Consider the following 14,165-nt stretch of genomic DNA (forward strand, 5'->3'; position numbering starts at 1 on the left):
TAATAATACAAATAAAATATTAAATGTTTTTTTTTTATCATTCTTTCCAAAAGAAAAGAGGCCTAGAAGCGTGGCTAACGCTAATGGCACGCATACCAGAGGCTAACTGCCTACGAAAACAGGCACAGAGGCACTGAAAGAGGATTTCACCCATCTAATGAACACACTAGACTAGACAAATATCAAGATGTATCCATCAGTGGACCAATTGCATGCTTTTTGCAGAGGACAAGAAGCCTTCAGTCGACTCCTTCAGACATTAAGCACCCCCACAGCCCAAATGGAATGATACATTCGACCAATAGTCGACTAACGGCAAATTTTGGCCAATCCTAGTCGACCATCCAAATCCTTAGTCGGGGACAGCCCTAGTAATCTGGTGTGATGCAGACCTTAATCGTGTCTGTCTGTGTGTAGATTCTACAAGAAGAGGACGAGGACTCTGTGTCGCCCAATCAGAAAACAGATGAAGTGTCTCCGGTCAGCCAGGCCTGGTTCACTACTAAAGAAGACAAAGACACTCTGACTAATAAAGGTACAACACACGCATAATAAATGATACCATGGCCTGGGTGCATAATACTTGGTTGTGATTGGCTGGTTGAGGGTTCTTAAAGGCACTACTTGGAGGGGGGGCAACAGCAAGCAACAAGGTTCACTCATCGTGATGATTAGGCTATAGAATTGTCTTGTACAGTATCCATTTTTCAGTAACCACACTATTATCCATTACATAAACTGTTGGTTATATGCCATGTTGAAAATATTTCCCATTCTACATTGTATATGTCTTCACATATATATTCTATATTCATATTGATCTGCAGGTCACAAGTGGAAGCAGGGCATGTGGTCTAAAGAAGAAATAGACATTCTCATGACTAACATTGAGCGCTATGTGAAGGTAGGCACATCTCTATGTCTCTACCTCTATATGTCTCTTTTCGCTCGCTCTCTCCATCTTTCTCTATATATATGTATACTTGATCTCCATATACAGTATAATATATATATATATATATTAGTGCTGTCAATCGATTAAAATATTTAATCTGATTAATCGCATGATTGTCCATAGTTAACCTCGCGATTAATCGCAAATTAATCCTGTTAATTTTTTTTTTTTTATCTACCATAAACGGATCTTTTAAAAGTTTTTATACTTTTATCAACATGAGAGTCAACAAATGCTTGCTTTATGCAGCCATTTAACACAAAAGGATGACCCTCATGCATTGCAAATTTGCATCAAATTCAAAACAGTGATGCACAAAATAACTTAAAAGAAAATAATAACTTAAAACAATGAATAAAGTGTGCATGAAATAATAGGGGAAAGAAAACGTTCGGAACTTGTTACATTCACTCACACAAGGGCTGAGGACTCACACACCCAGCTCTCTTTCTCTCTTGCCCCTTCCTCATCTCTCTCACCCCCCCCCCTCTCTCTCTCTCTCTCTCTCACACACACACACACACACACACACACACACACACGCACACACACACACACACACACACACACACACACACACACACACACACACACACACATACACACACACACTTTGAGTCAGAAACAAACATAGTATCAATGAGAGTATCAATAATACACCTGAGTGAAGTCTAATAAAAAAAAATATATATATATATTGTTATTTTTTTTCGTGCATAAAAAAATAGTGGCGTTAACAGAATTGTGCGTTAACTTTGACAGCCTTAAAGGGGAACTATTTTACTATTTCTTTCACTATTTGGGCACTTTTACACAATTCCTGTGAGTCTATGGAACACCTCTGTAATATATATATTTTTTTTATTCATTGTTTTGTATTTCTAATCAAGTCCTCAAAAACAGCATTTTTCTACCTCAAGATCTCGAGCTGTTTTGAGCCTGGGCTCCTAAACCACTGCGCAGCGTCGTGTTCGCCTGAACATTAACATGCAGCGGTGTCTCTCTGACATCACATATAGGGCACATTTTCAAATGACTCAGTTCAGTGAGGGTGAATATTGTGAGAGGAGAATTGGAAGAATGCGCCAATATGAGAATTTTGAGACATAGATCATATTAATATAAGTTCACATAGCTAGGAAACAATGCTAAACACTCAAAAAGGCCATTTATAAGATAGTTCCCCTTTAATATATTTATATATATACTGTATATACAGAGAGAGAGCATGTGTATATATATATATAGTTATATATAAAGAGCAAATATATATATATGCTCTTTCTCTATATGCTCTCTCTCTTTGCACTCAGGTATCTGAAGCTTTTAGGTTCTATACTGTTTGCATTGTTTTAGTTATTAGTTGTTTTAGAGTTAGTTATTTTAGAGTTAGTTGCTTTAGTTAGGGGCGGCGGTCCCTGTACTTGTTACATATTTGAGTCCTATCACTATGTATGTTTGATATAACATCTGTGGATTAACACAAAGTATTTAAAATGTGCGTGTGTGTGTGTGTGTCAGGGCCGGGGCATGGAGGACCCAGCAGAGATCATCTTTGAGATGTCTAAAGAGGAGAGGAAGGACTTCTACCGCAGTGTGGCCTGGGGTTTAAACAGACCACTGTTTGCCGTGTACAGACGGGTGCTACGCATGTATGACAACAGAAACCACGTGGGCAAGTAAGTAGGGCTGCTGCTCTGATAATCAATTAATCTGTTGATTATTACTTTTTTTTTCTTTTTTTTTAATAAAATCTTTTAAATTGTTATTTACAATGACGGCCTGGCGAGAGAAGAAAATAGCCTCTCGAAGGGTAACAGCGAAAAGGGGACAAAACATGTAATCATTTTTTTAACCTCTTATGCCCTAGACTAGAGTAGACATATTTTCTGAAAATGCCTAAAAGTACATACCCAAATAAATGGAAGATTGCTCCATTTGCATGTTCTTGGTATCTATGGACCTCAGGGAATGTATTCCCAGTGTCAGAAATATTGTGTCTGTTACTATGCTTGAGTAAATTGTAATGAACCAAAGGAGAATATTTTTTCCCCCCATCTTTGACGATGAATAACACCATGCTAACATTGACCAAAAGTGAAAAATTGCCTGAATCTCCTCTTTCCAATGTTAGAGTTAAATCTGGATTTAGTACCACCAGACGCCCGTTACAGGGCAGCAAAGACCGTGAATGAAATCTACTGTAAGTGCAGTTACTTTTGTATAATGTCCATAGCTCTGCCATTTTTTACCGGATTGTGACAGTTTTTTCCTAGACGTTCACAGAAAGGTGAAGAAACAATATATGTTGTATTTTATAGCAATAACATTGAGGTTTGTTCGACCCATATAAACACGATATTCATGCCAATATTTGTAAAAGAAAAATGGTTGGCCTACGTTTGTATGCGGCTGGTGTGAGCTGGGTAGTGAAATAAATCTCGGCCCGGTACCCGAGATCTTTTTACATTTGTTCTCAAAACAAAAACATGTTCTTCAGTTTCAAAGGAGCTGAACAGTTTCAATAATAATAAAGAAAAACATAAAATACTAACTAAGTGTTAACAGGCTTTGCTTTACATCAAATACATAACATAGACCCAACTAATCATTAATTCAGTCTTTATTTAATCTTTATTTAATTTAAACAATTTAAATGAATTAAAACAACTACAGACTGGGGTGAAATGGTTGCCTATTATAGATTTAAACTGACCAATGGATACTAAAGTATTGAGTTTTAAAGTGCTTTGCAAAACAAAAAAATTTGTCGGCACAGAAGATAATGAAATTATTTTCCAACAATTTTTATAATTGGGGGGTACTGTAGGGGGGTACTGTAGGGGGGGCTTTCTGTGGGGAGTTTGCATGTTTCTCTCCATGTTCGCGTGGGTCAAATTGGCGGGTCTGAGGTTGAGCTGGGAGAACGATGTACGTGAGGATATTACTGAGGAAATATGGGAGAAGCTGGTGTCCAAATGGGGTAAATTCTCGCGGGAGGCACAATCACAACTTATCTTTTACAAAGTTTTAAACAGAAGCTATTGGACGCCTAGTAAACTGGCCAGACTAAAATTAAGAAACAGTGACATCTGCTGGAGATGTGAGAAGGAGACAGGCACTCTACTACATATGTTATACGAATGTGAGAAAGTTCGGAAAATGTGGGATCAAATTGTGATATTCCTAAGTAAAGTTTTGAATGTAAAGGTGAATAACTCCCCAATGGCATGTGTTTTGGGTATAGTACCGAAAGAGATTAAACTGTCTAAGTACCAAGGAATGTGGTATAGAATGGCCATGATATCAGGTTGTAGAATTGCCTTACGACATTGGAAATCACCCATTGATATTACTTTTAAAGAATGGATGGAACTAACGTTCCGGACAGCATCATATGAAAGGGTAACATAATAGAGTCGCAGGGAGAGAGGATATCTTTGTTGAGGTATGGGACCGTTTTCTACACCTGACTGAATGGTCTGGGGACGAATGATTAAGGTGGGGTTTCAGTATTATCAATGATGAATGTGAAAAATGGGATCTGACCTGATGGTACCTATACTTTATATTGTATTATGTATGTATATACATATATTGTATGTCCGGATGGTGTATCTATGGAATGGCTACTTTCTCTATCACACTCTCACATACGCATATCTAGCCGCATACGCATGTCTAGGACACACATACTCGTATGTGTACGTAACTGAATTACACACACTCATATGCACATGGCTGAGATATACATGCCAGAGGCACACGTACACGCATATACTCACATGTAGGAAGCAGGCATACACACATGTACTTATACACATATTTGAAGCATAAGCTCTCACTTACACATATAGGGGATATACACGTACATATGGGACACACACACATACATAGCTGAGACGCACATACATATACACACCTCAGATATACACTCACACACATGGCAGAGACGTACATGGATACGAGACACACACAAAAGGTAGGATCACAGTCACGTACCTGAGAGATGCACACACACACACATATGAGACATACACACATACTTACGTGAGACACGTACCCACATACACATTTCTGAGACACACATTCATACATGTTCTCACGCACACCTACATATATCTGAGACGCATCCTCTCACATGCACTATTGAGAAAGATGGCATCCCTATAGAAGATGCAGCACATACCTGCTCGCAGGTAGATCGGTCTACATGTAACGTATGTGCATCAGGGGTATATATGCACAATATATCTTTTGTATGTTTTGTATGTTATTACGAAAAAGAAAAAGACATCTTGGATGTTGCATATTATGCTGTGGAAAGATGTCTCGTGAATATTTGTAAGATTTGTGCAAAAATATCAAAAAAAAAATAAAAATTAAATAGTAAATTTATATAGTGCTTTTATCCAAAGTACTTTACAATTTTGTTCATCACATTCACCCATTCACTCACACATTCACACACCGACGGCGGAGGCAACCATGCAAGGTGCCAATCTGCTCATCGGGAGCAATTAGGGGTTAAGTGTCTTGCTCAAGGACACTTCGACATGCTGCCCAGGAATCGAACCGGGAACCTTCCGATTACTAGATGACCGCTCTACCTCCTGAGCCACTGTCGCCCTGATTACTCTACATAAAACTTTTATCTATAGCATTTTTTTTATCATATTTTCTATTCAAATTCTAATATACACAAATGAGACACGCATGCACACACACACACATACAACGGAGCAAGTTTCAGAATACATTCGTAACATGCACATCAAAAGATGAAATGGTGCTGAGAATAATCGAATCCCTAAATAAAACCATTCCAAAAAGATAAATTCACAGCTGTTTGTTGTTTTTATTAGTTTGTAACAACGTTTCGACCCATTTTGTTCTCTTTTTCTATCTAAGGTATACACCCGACGAGATAGAGAAACTGAAAGAGTGAGTAGGACTTTATTGTTTTATATGTAAACTAAAAACACAACTTGAAATTATAAAAACTAACATGTGGTTGTTTATGTACAGATCTACATGGTTGAAACATTATATTTATATTAAACAGTATATTGTGTGTGTGTGTCTAGGTTGAGACAGAAGCATGGTAATGATTGGGCGACTATAGGAGCTGCTCTGGGTCGTAGTGCCTCCTCTGTCAAAGACCGCTGTAGACTGATGAAGGACACCTGTAATACAGGTAGCACTAACTAACTCATCTCTTTCATCTCTTTCTCTCTCGCCATGTCTCTCACTCCATCTCTCTTTCTTTCCTTCTTTCTTCCTCTCTCTCTCTCTCCATCTCTCTTTCTCTCTCGCCATCTCTCACTCTCACACTCTCTCCCTCTGTGTGTGTGTGTGTGTGTGTGTGTGTGTGTGTGTGTGTGTGTGTGTGTGTGTGTGTGTGTGTGTGTGTGTGTGTGTGTGTGTGTGTGTGTGTGTGTGTGTGTGTGTGTGTGTGTGTGTGTGTGTGTGTGTGTGTGTGTGTGTGTGTGTGTGTGTGTGTGTGTGTGTGTGTGTGTGTGTGTGTGTGTGTGTGTGTGTTGAGAGAGACTGGGTGGGGAATCTTTATGAATCCCACAATTCGTTTTTGATTCTCAGGGGCCATGATTCGCTTTAAGATCAATTCTCGATTCATCACGATTATCCTGCAGGCACTTTCAGTGGATTCATCACGATTATCCTGCAGGCACTTTCAGTGGATTCATCACGATTATCCAGGCACTTTCAGTGGATTCATCACGATTATCCAGGCACTTTCAGTGGATTCATCACGATTATCCAGGCACTTTCAGTGGATTCATCACGATTATCCAGGCACTTTCAGTGGATTTCAGATTGCTGTTAACCTTTGTGTCACAAAGGCCCTGTTTAGACGGAAACGCTAGCAGGTGAATCCGCAAAAAAAAAAATCGGATGTGCCTTTTGTTTATACGGAAACAGCGTTTTTACGGGGTGAAACCGTAAAAAAGTGAGACCGCCTTCCAGGGTGGAATTCCAAGAAACGATAAACCTTTGCGCTATCATCTAAACTGTCAAACCGCATAAAACGATGACGAAAGGGTTGTCAAGGCTCTCGTCGCGTGTACTGCTTACATCACAGGCATGCGCCAGTAGCCTAGAAGCGTAAACAAAGCATGTCTGATTCTATCCATGGCGATCACCTGAAGGCTACATTGGCAGTACTTTTAAATACACAAGAATCTGTCCCGCGGCTATCGCAACTATTAGTACTGGACCCACTGTCTGTGAGTGACTCTGCTTTGGTCCAATCACATTCCCCACCCACAGTCTGCGAATCAGAAGCAGAGTAGGGCGGGTCTTCACAGCACGTCATGTGACATATGCGCCAATCGTGTGACAGTGGGGCTCCGTCGTTACAGCGTCGTCTGCACGCAGAATTCCATCCCAAAACGCTAGTCTAAACGCAAAATTAAAAGTGATACCGCAAGACGACTTTTGCGGTTTCTGTTCAGACTCTCTCCGTCTAAACGTAGCCTTAGTTTGTGTGGGTCTTTCTGTTTGGCTAATCTTTGCTAATCTGTAGGATTCAGCGAGGTAATGATGTATACAGTAGTTCCAAGGTCATGAGAAAGTTGAAACCATATCACATAAAAATACATACCTAAGTAAATGGAAGATTTCTCCACTTCTACAAAGCCCATTTGCATGTTCAGATATCTAGAGACATCTATGGACTTCAGGGAATGTATTCCCAGTGTCGTAAATATTGTGTCTGTTACTAGGTAAATTGTAAATTGTAATGAACCAAAGGAGAATATCAATTATCTTCTTTTTTCATCTTTGACGGTGAATAACACCATGCTAACATTGACCAGACGTGAACAATTCTCATTCAGCACCTCCTTGAGATCAAGTGTACAAACAAATCTAATGAAATAAATAAAGAGCAGATGATTTAGAGTGGGTTTTGTAGATACAGTACTAGGGATGCCCCGATCACGTTTTTTGCCACCGATACCGATCACCGATCGTCGTGAGCCATATCGGCCGATACCGATCCGATACCGATTGTTTTTGATTAAAAAGAAATTAAAAATTATTTTATATAAAAAGTTTTTTTTTTTTCTTTTTATAAAATATATATATTATATAATTAGACTTGTACTTGTATTATCTGCGAGACATCGCCACCACGTATAAGTCAAAATGCTCGCTATCTGCAAACAGCTCTGTCTGTGTGTACTCTAGTAGCCTCCAGCTCCAAAAAGGATTCTCCGGCGCTGCAGCGGGACCCTATTGGTAACGTACTGTGCTTTGGTAATTTCACATTCAGCAAGCCCTCAGCTCGAATACGCATTAAATCAATGTTATAAGACATTGATATCAAGAGCTATCTGTAGCTACTGCTAGCCGGCTAGATGACGTTAAGACAGAACTTTAGTTCAATGGGACATTTCGTTTTGAACAGTAAACTAACGTCAGCTAACGCAAGCTAACGGAGGTATGAACATGGACTACTAGACTTTCTGGATCATTTGTTGATATCAGGAGCTATCGGTAGCTAGCCGGCAAAATACCGTTAGACAATGCCTACTAAACGTGAATAGTTGACTGGGTAATTTTGTTTAAACAGTAACGATAGCTAGGTAGCTAACGTTAGCGCAGGTCGAATGCACTACACTACAGACTCGAGCAGAGGAGCCGCCTCTCTCAGTCCTCTTTGTTTACTAACTCTACACGGGGGCGGGCGGGGCTAGGGAGGAGGAGCAGCGGCAGGTTGCAGGTCGTGTGTGTCTGAGACAGACAGCGAGTGAGAGCTTCGCTTGATCGGTTTCCGCTATCGGCGAATATGACTCATTATCGGAATTCACAGATTGCATATTTATACTGAGTATCGGCCGATAACGATCGGTGGCCGATCGATCGGGGCATCCCTATACAGTACTGAATTCTGCCATCCGGACACATGCAATTTGAAATATGAATATAGAATATCAGGCCTATAAATTACCTTATTATGGCCAACTCACACATCTATGGATCGGGCCAAATCTCCTCTTTCCAATGGCAGAGTTCAATCTGGATTTAGTACCACCAGGCGCCCCTGACAGGGCAGCAAAAACCGTGAATGAAATCTACTGTAAGTACAGTTAAATCTTTGTAATGTAAATTGCTCCGCCATTATTCTTTTATGGCTTCTTTTTAATAAGGTAGAATTCGCTCTTTCATTAAATTTTTTTTAATTGATTTAGGGAAGCAAGTAATATTGGTTGTTGGCCATATTTAGCTCACGAGCGTCAGCTGCCAACCCCTGGTCTGGTCAAGAGCTTGGGGTCTCCTGTGATGAAGCACAGTTGAACAGATGGTACACAGGAGCTCTGGTTGGTCAGTATAGAGACAAACAAGACATTTACAGTTTCTCTTTTCCTACCTTGCTTCCTTCCTTCCTTTCCTTGTGTATCCTCAGGTAAATGGAGTATGGAAGAGGAGAGGCGTCTAGCTGAAGTAGTGTACGAGATGGCAGGCGTATCGCCGGGGGTCGCTGTCACAGGGGGGGTGTCCTGGGCCTCGGTGGCCGAGCAGGTCAGCACGCGCTCAGAGAAGCAGTGTCGCTCCAAGTGGCTGAACTACCTGAACTGGAAACACAGCGGAGGCACAGAATGGACCAAGGAGGACGATCTTAACTTAGTACTCAGGTAGGGCCGGGCAATTAATCGCTATTATCGATGAATTCGATTTTATTTCTTTTATTTTTTGAGTCACCTTTTATTTTACAAAAAGTGATGTTTGGTGAAAGTTAGATTTGCACTTTATTAATCCCAATAGGGAAATTCATTCTTGTTTGATGATAAAGAGGCACATTTTATTTGTTTTAAGTGAAGTTTGGTGAAAAGCATGTTATTGCACTATTAATCCCAATAGGGACATTCATCTTTGTTTGATCAAGAGTAACCATTTATATATTATATATATATTATTATAATTTTTTTTTAAGTGAAGGTTGGTGAAAGTTAGGTTTGCACTTCAATCCCAATAGGGACATTCATCTTGGTTTGATAATAAAAAAAAAAAAATTATTTGAATGATTTCCTTGGCGTTTCTAGTAGTCAAGAGAAAAAAATCAATTAAAATCGTAAATCGGATTTAAAAAAAAATCTGGGATTTTATTTTTAGGCCATATCGCCCAGCCCTATACTCAGGTAGGAGGATGATTTTAACTTAGTACGCAGGTAGGAGGACGATCTTAACTTAGTATGCAGGTAGGAGGACGATCTTAACTTAGTACAGTGGTTCCAAAAGTAGGGGTCGCGAGCCGCAGCGGGGGGGTCACCAGATGATTCCCCCCCCCCCCACATTTTTTAAAACTGAACTTAGAAGCAGGCCAGGCCAGTGTTTCTAGTTGCAGCAGCGCAATAGTTAGATAACCTAGGTGGGGAACAACCAGGAGATCACTGCAACTCACACAAGTTGGAGAACTATCTCTCTCTTGCTCACACACAAACATACACACACACATACACACACACACAAAGGGAGCTGCATGTGATTGGTGGAGGCGGGACCCTTACAAAAAACAAAAAATCCATCAAAATCAGTGTTGTTGCTAATCATTGACATGCTAGCCTGTAATACCCCCCCCCCCCAGAAAAATCTACTTTGCATTTGCATTATTGCAAATATATGCCATCACACACACTGGCATTTAAGGGTTAGAATTATAAAATGAATATGTGGTGTTATTATCAGGGCTGAAGTTGAATAAAAGATTGTATTATTTTCAATCTGACATTACAAAAAAAACAGAAAATCCATTGTTGCTAATCATATGCTAGCCTGTTTTTTAACAATAATTTGTGATGCCATCACAAGCACTGGCATTTAAAGGGTACAAATAAAATAATTCCTGCACCAGAATGCAGAAAATTAAGTCTTTGTAACAAAGAATTTCCTGGTGGGGGACCCCCAGACCCCCCGCTTAAAAAGTGGCCTGACTGGGGCTATATTTCGCACTATATTTCCTGGCCTGAATGATTTCCCCAGTCCGGCCCTGGTTAAAAGCCTCCAATGCTTATTAGTGTGTGTGCGCGTTTGAACGTTTGCATGTTTCAACCATACATTTCCATTTATAAAAAAAAACTAAAATCAAATTCTAAATATATTTTTTTAATATATATTTTTTTACCTCCTATAATAGTGGGGGTCGCGGCTCTCTGACACCGTTATTTCGGGGGTCGCGGCCTGAAAACTTTGGGAACCCCTGACTTAGTACTCAGGTAGGAGGATGATCTTAACTTAGTACTCAGGTAGGATGATGATCTTAACTTAGTACACAGGTAGGAGGACGATCTTAACTTAGTACACAGGTAGGAGGATGATCTTAACTTAGTACACAGGTAGGAGGATGATCTTAACTTAGTATGCAGGTAGGAGGATGATCTTAACTTAGTACGCAGGTAGGAGGACGATCTTAACTTAGTACGCAGGTAGGAGGACGATCTTAACTTAGTATGCAGGAAATGGGAAACAGATCTGAACTTAGTACACTACACAGGTTAGGGCTTGTGTCCACCAGGGACGTTTTATGAGTTGTCAGCTCCTTTCTGTCATTAATTTCTATGCTGGAGACGTGACAGGCGCGCTCCTCGCGTTTTATGAGCTCTCGGCGGCAGCGTTTTTGGTCGGAGCGCTCCCAGCTCATAAAGTTGAAACTAGTTCAACTTTTGGAAAGGAGCGCGCTCATCAATGTAACTCATCGAGGAAGGGGCGGAGCCGCGGCTGGCGCGAGCCTCAGAAAAACGCTCAGAGCTTTTTTTTTCTTTTTTCAAAGCGGTCCGCCTTGAAAAAAAGGCTTTTAGTGGACACATAGTCTAGGAGGCTTATTCTAAACAATCTGAACATCCGTGTGTGTGATTGCACACTTATTATACAATGGCATGCAAATTTCTTGATTCTGATTGGCTGAAACAGTGAAGTTGCTGGTTGTTATTTAGTATAACACACTCCACGTGACCCCAGATCCCTCCCACAACCGAATTACTTAATTCTTTCTGTCTGAATCAATCCGCCATAGATAGAAAAATGGAAGTATGAATAGCTTTTGAACGAATCCTCCAAAAAAGATAGTCAACTGGAATATGTTAGTTTGTTACATACACATGGATTATGTAATTAATTTGTCATGACTCATTGTGAAACAAAAGAAAAAACGCGGAGATATAAAAAGAAAATGGCCGACTTTTTATTTTTATTTTTTTTTCATATTTGATTGATTGATTGAACATTTTATTACCAGATTGCAGAATGGGTACAATACAGTACGGCTCAATACACACAATTGTTAAGGGGATGCAGACCAGAGAAATACTTTCGTCTTGTTTACACCAGGGTCCCCCATTTTCAATTCATCATACCATATGACATACATGACATACAGATAGACAGTACTGCTACATCTTTTTATTTTATTTTTTTTATCCACTTTTTCTCCTTTATTTTCCCATCCTGTACAACTGTACAAGCAAAACTGTACATTGGAATATCGACAAAACCTTACTTGGTCCCAAGAAGAGGGTCTCGTGTATTATTGGGTTAGGACATTTACTGTACATTTACAGGGGCCAGTTTCGAATTGCAGTCTCCCGTAGGTGCTCTTTGAGAGTGGTTTTGAAAGTGGGTAGTGATTCACATTCCTTTACAGCTTTGGGTAGGGCGTTCCACATTGATGTGGCATAATTGCGAAACGTGTTTAGTCCCTTGTTTGAGCCGAATCTGGGTTTAACATGATTTGTGGAGCTCCCTCTGGTGTTGTGGAAGTATTTTGACATGTACATGGGTACCTTAGTTGTATAGTGTATCTTGTAGACCAGGCCCATTGCAAGTTGCTGTACTCTGTCGTCTACTCTAAGCCATCCCAGATTTACAAAGTCCACACAGACGGCTTCGATCGCGGGGGAAAGAAATATCAGATCAATGCAAGATTTGATATATCCAATTATCTGATCGCCATTCCAAATACTGGTCGCCGAGTTCCATCCCACGTTGTCCGGCATTGCATATGAAGGAGGGGGGGGGGCAGCCTCGTAGATGTATCGTTGTAAACGCTCATCCTGCCGGAGTATTTAAACCCCACCCGCATGGCTCAGATCGGCCCAGAAAATAAACTACATAATTTCGAATGGAGTGCAATAGCGGCCGAAGGCGTTAGAGGGCGGTATTGACCGTCTGCCAGCTCAGACACATTCAGAACAGTATGCACAAGGTGCCTCGATAAATTATGAATGGCAATAGCGAATAAAAGAAATAACGATTAAAACCCGAGATATCTCGGGTTTGGCGCCCGGCGCATGGCGAGTTAACCCGAGATATCTCTGGTCTGGCCCCGAATGTGTTAACGGGATGCAGACCAGAGAAAGACTTTCATCTTGTTTACATCAGGGTCCCCCATTTTCAATGCATCATAACATATATGACATACAGATAGACAGTACTGCTACATCTATACATTTATGACATACCAGATTTACAAATACAGTACTGTTTGTGATACAAGAAGAGTCTAAAAAAGAGAGTATATAAATTTGACGAAGAAACTGTACATTGGAGGAGGTTGGTAGGTAGGAGATTGGTTGGAGGGGGGGTATTTTCGTATAACACACTCCACGTGACCCCAGAACCTCAATGTAAATAAACCATAATCACCCTACAAAAACAGTACTGTATTTGTAAATCTGGTATGTCATAAATGTATAGATGTAGCAGTACTCTCTATCTGGGTTTAACATGGTTTGTGGAGCTCCCTCTGGTGTCTACTAGTCGTGGATCTACTATTGGATCTACTTTCTCTGTGGATGGTTTTGTGAATAAATCTCCATTATGCTTCAATTACTGTGTGTTTATTCTATAGCAATAAGGTTGGGTGAATTCGGCCATTGTATAAAAGACATCACACCACATCTATAGGAATTAGATCATGCCTCCGCTGCGCGTCGGGCCTAACAACCATCCCTAGGCATGATCTAATTCCTATAACACAGTCCTGCGCGTGATGTAATGCTTAATTATTATTTGCAAGACTAACAGATAGAGTGTGTGTGTGTGTGTGTGTGTGTGTGTGTGTGTGTGTGTGTGTGTGTGTGTGTGTGTGTGTGTGTGTGTGTGTGTGTGTGTGTGTGTGTGTGTGTGTGTGTGTGTGTGTGTGTGTGTGTGTGTGTGTGTGTGTGTGTGTGTGTGTGTGTGTGTGTGTGTGTGT

The 14,165-nt window shown here is 40.4% G+C and overlaps 1 protein-coding gene across 1 annotated transcript in view; it reads left to right on the forward strand.

Moving 5' to 3' along the window:
• dmtf1 (cyclin D binding myb-like transcription factor 1) overlaps positions 1-14,165 on the forward strand; it is a 48,577-nt gene that overhangs the window by 25,714 nt on the left and 8,698 nt on the right. The window contains exons 5-10 of the mRNA XM_084330444.1: positions 418-535; positions 828-904; positions 2,477-2,634; positions 5,867-5,899; positions 6,043-6,152; positions 9,384-9,612. Coding sequence (XP_084186570.1) covers positions 418-535; positions 828-904; positions 2,477-2,634; positions 5,867-5,899; positions 6,043-6,152; positions 9,384-9,612 — 725 coding nt within the window. The remainder of the gene's footprint in view (positions 1-417; positions 536-827; positions 905-2,476; positions 2,635-5,866; positions 5,900-6,042; positions 6,153-9,383; positions 9,613-14,165) is intronic.

This window comes from Notolepis coatsorum, assembly GCF_963971535.1.
Source record: "Notolepis coatsorum genome assembly, chromosome: 15".
NCBI lineage: Eukaryota > Metazoa > Chordata > Actinopteri > Aulopiformes > Paralepididae > Notolepis > Notolepis coatsorum.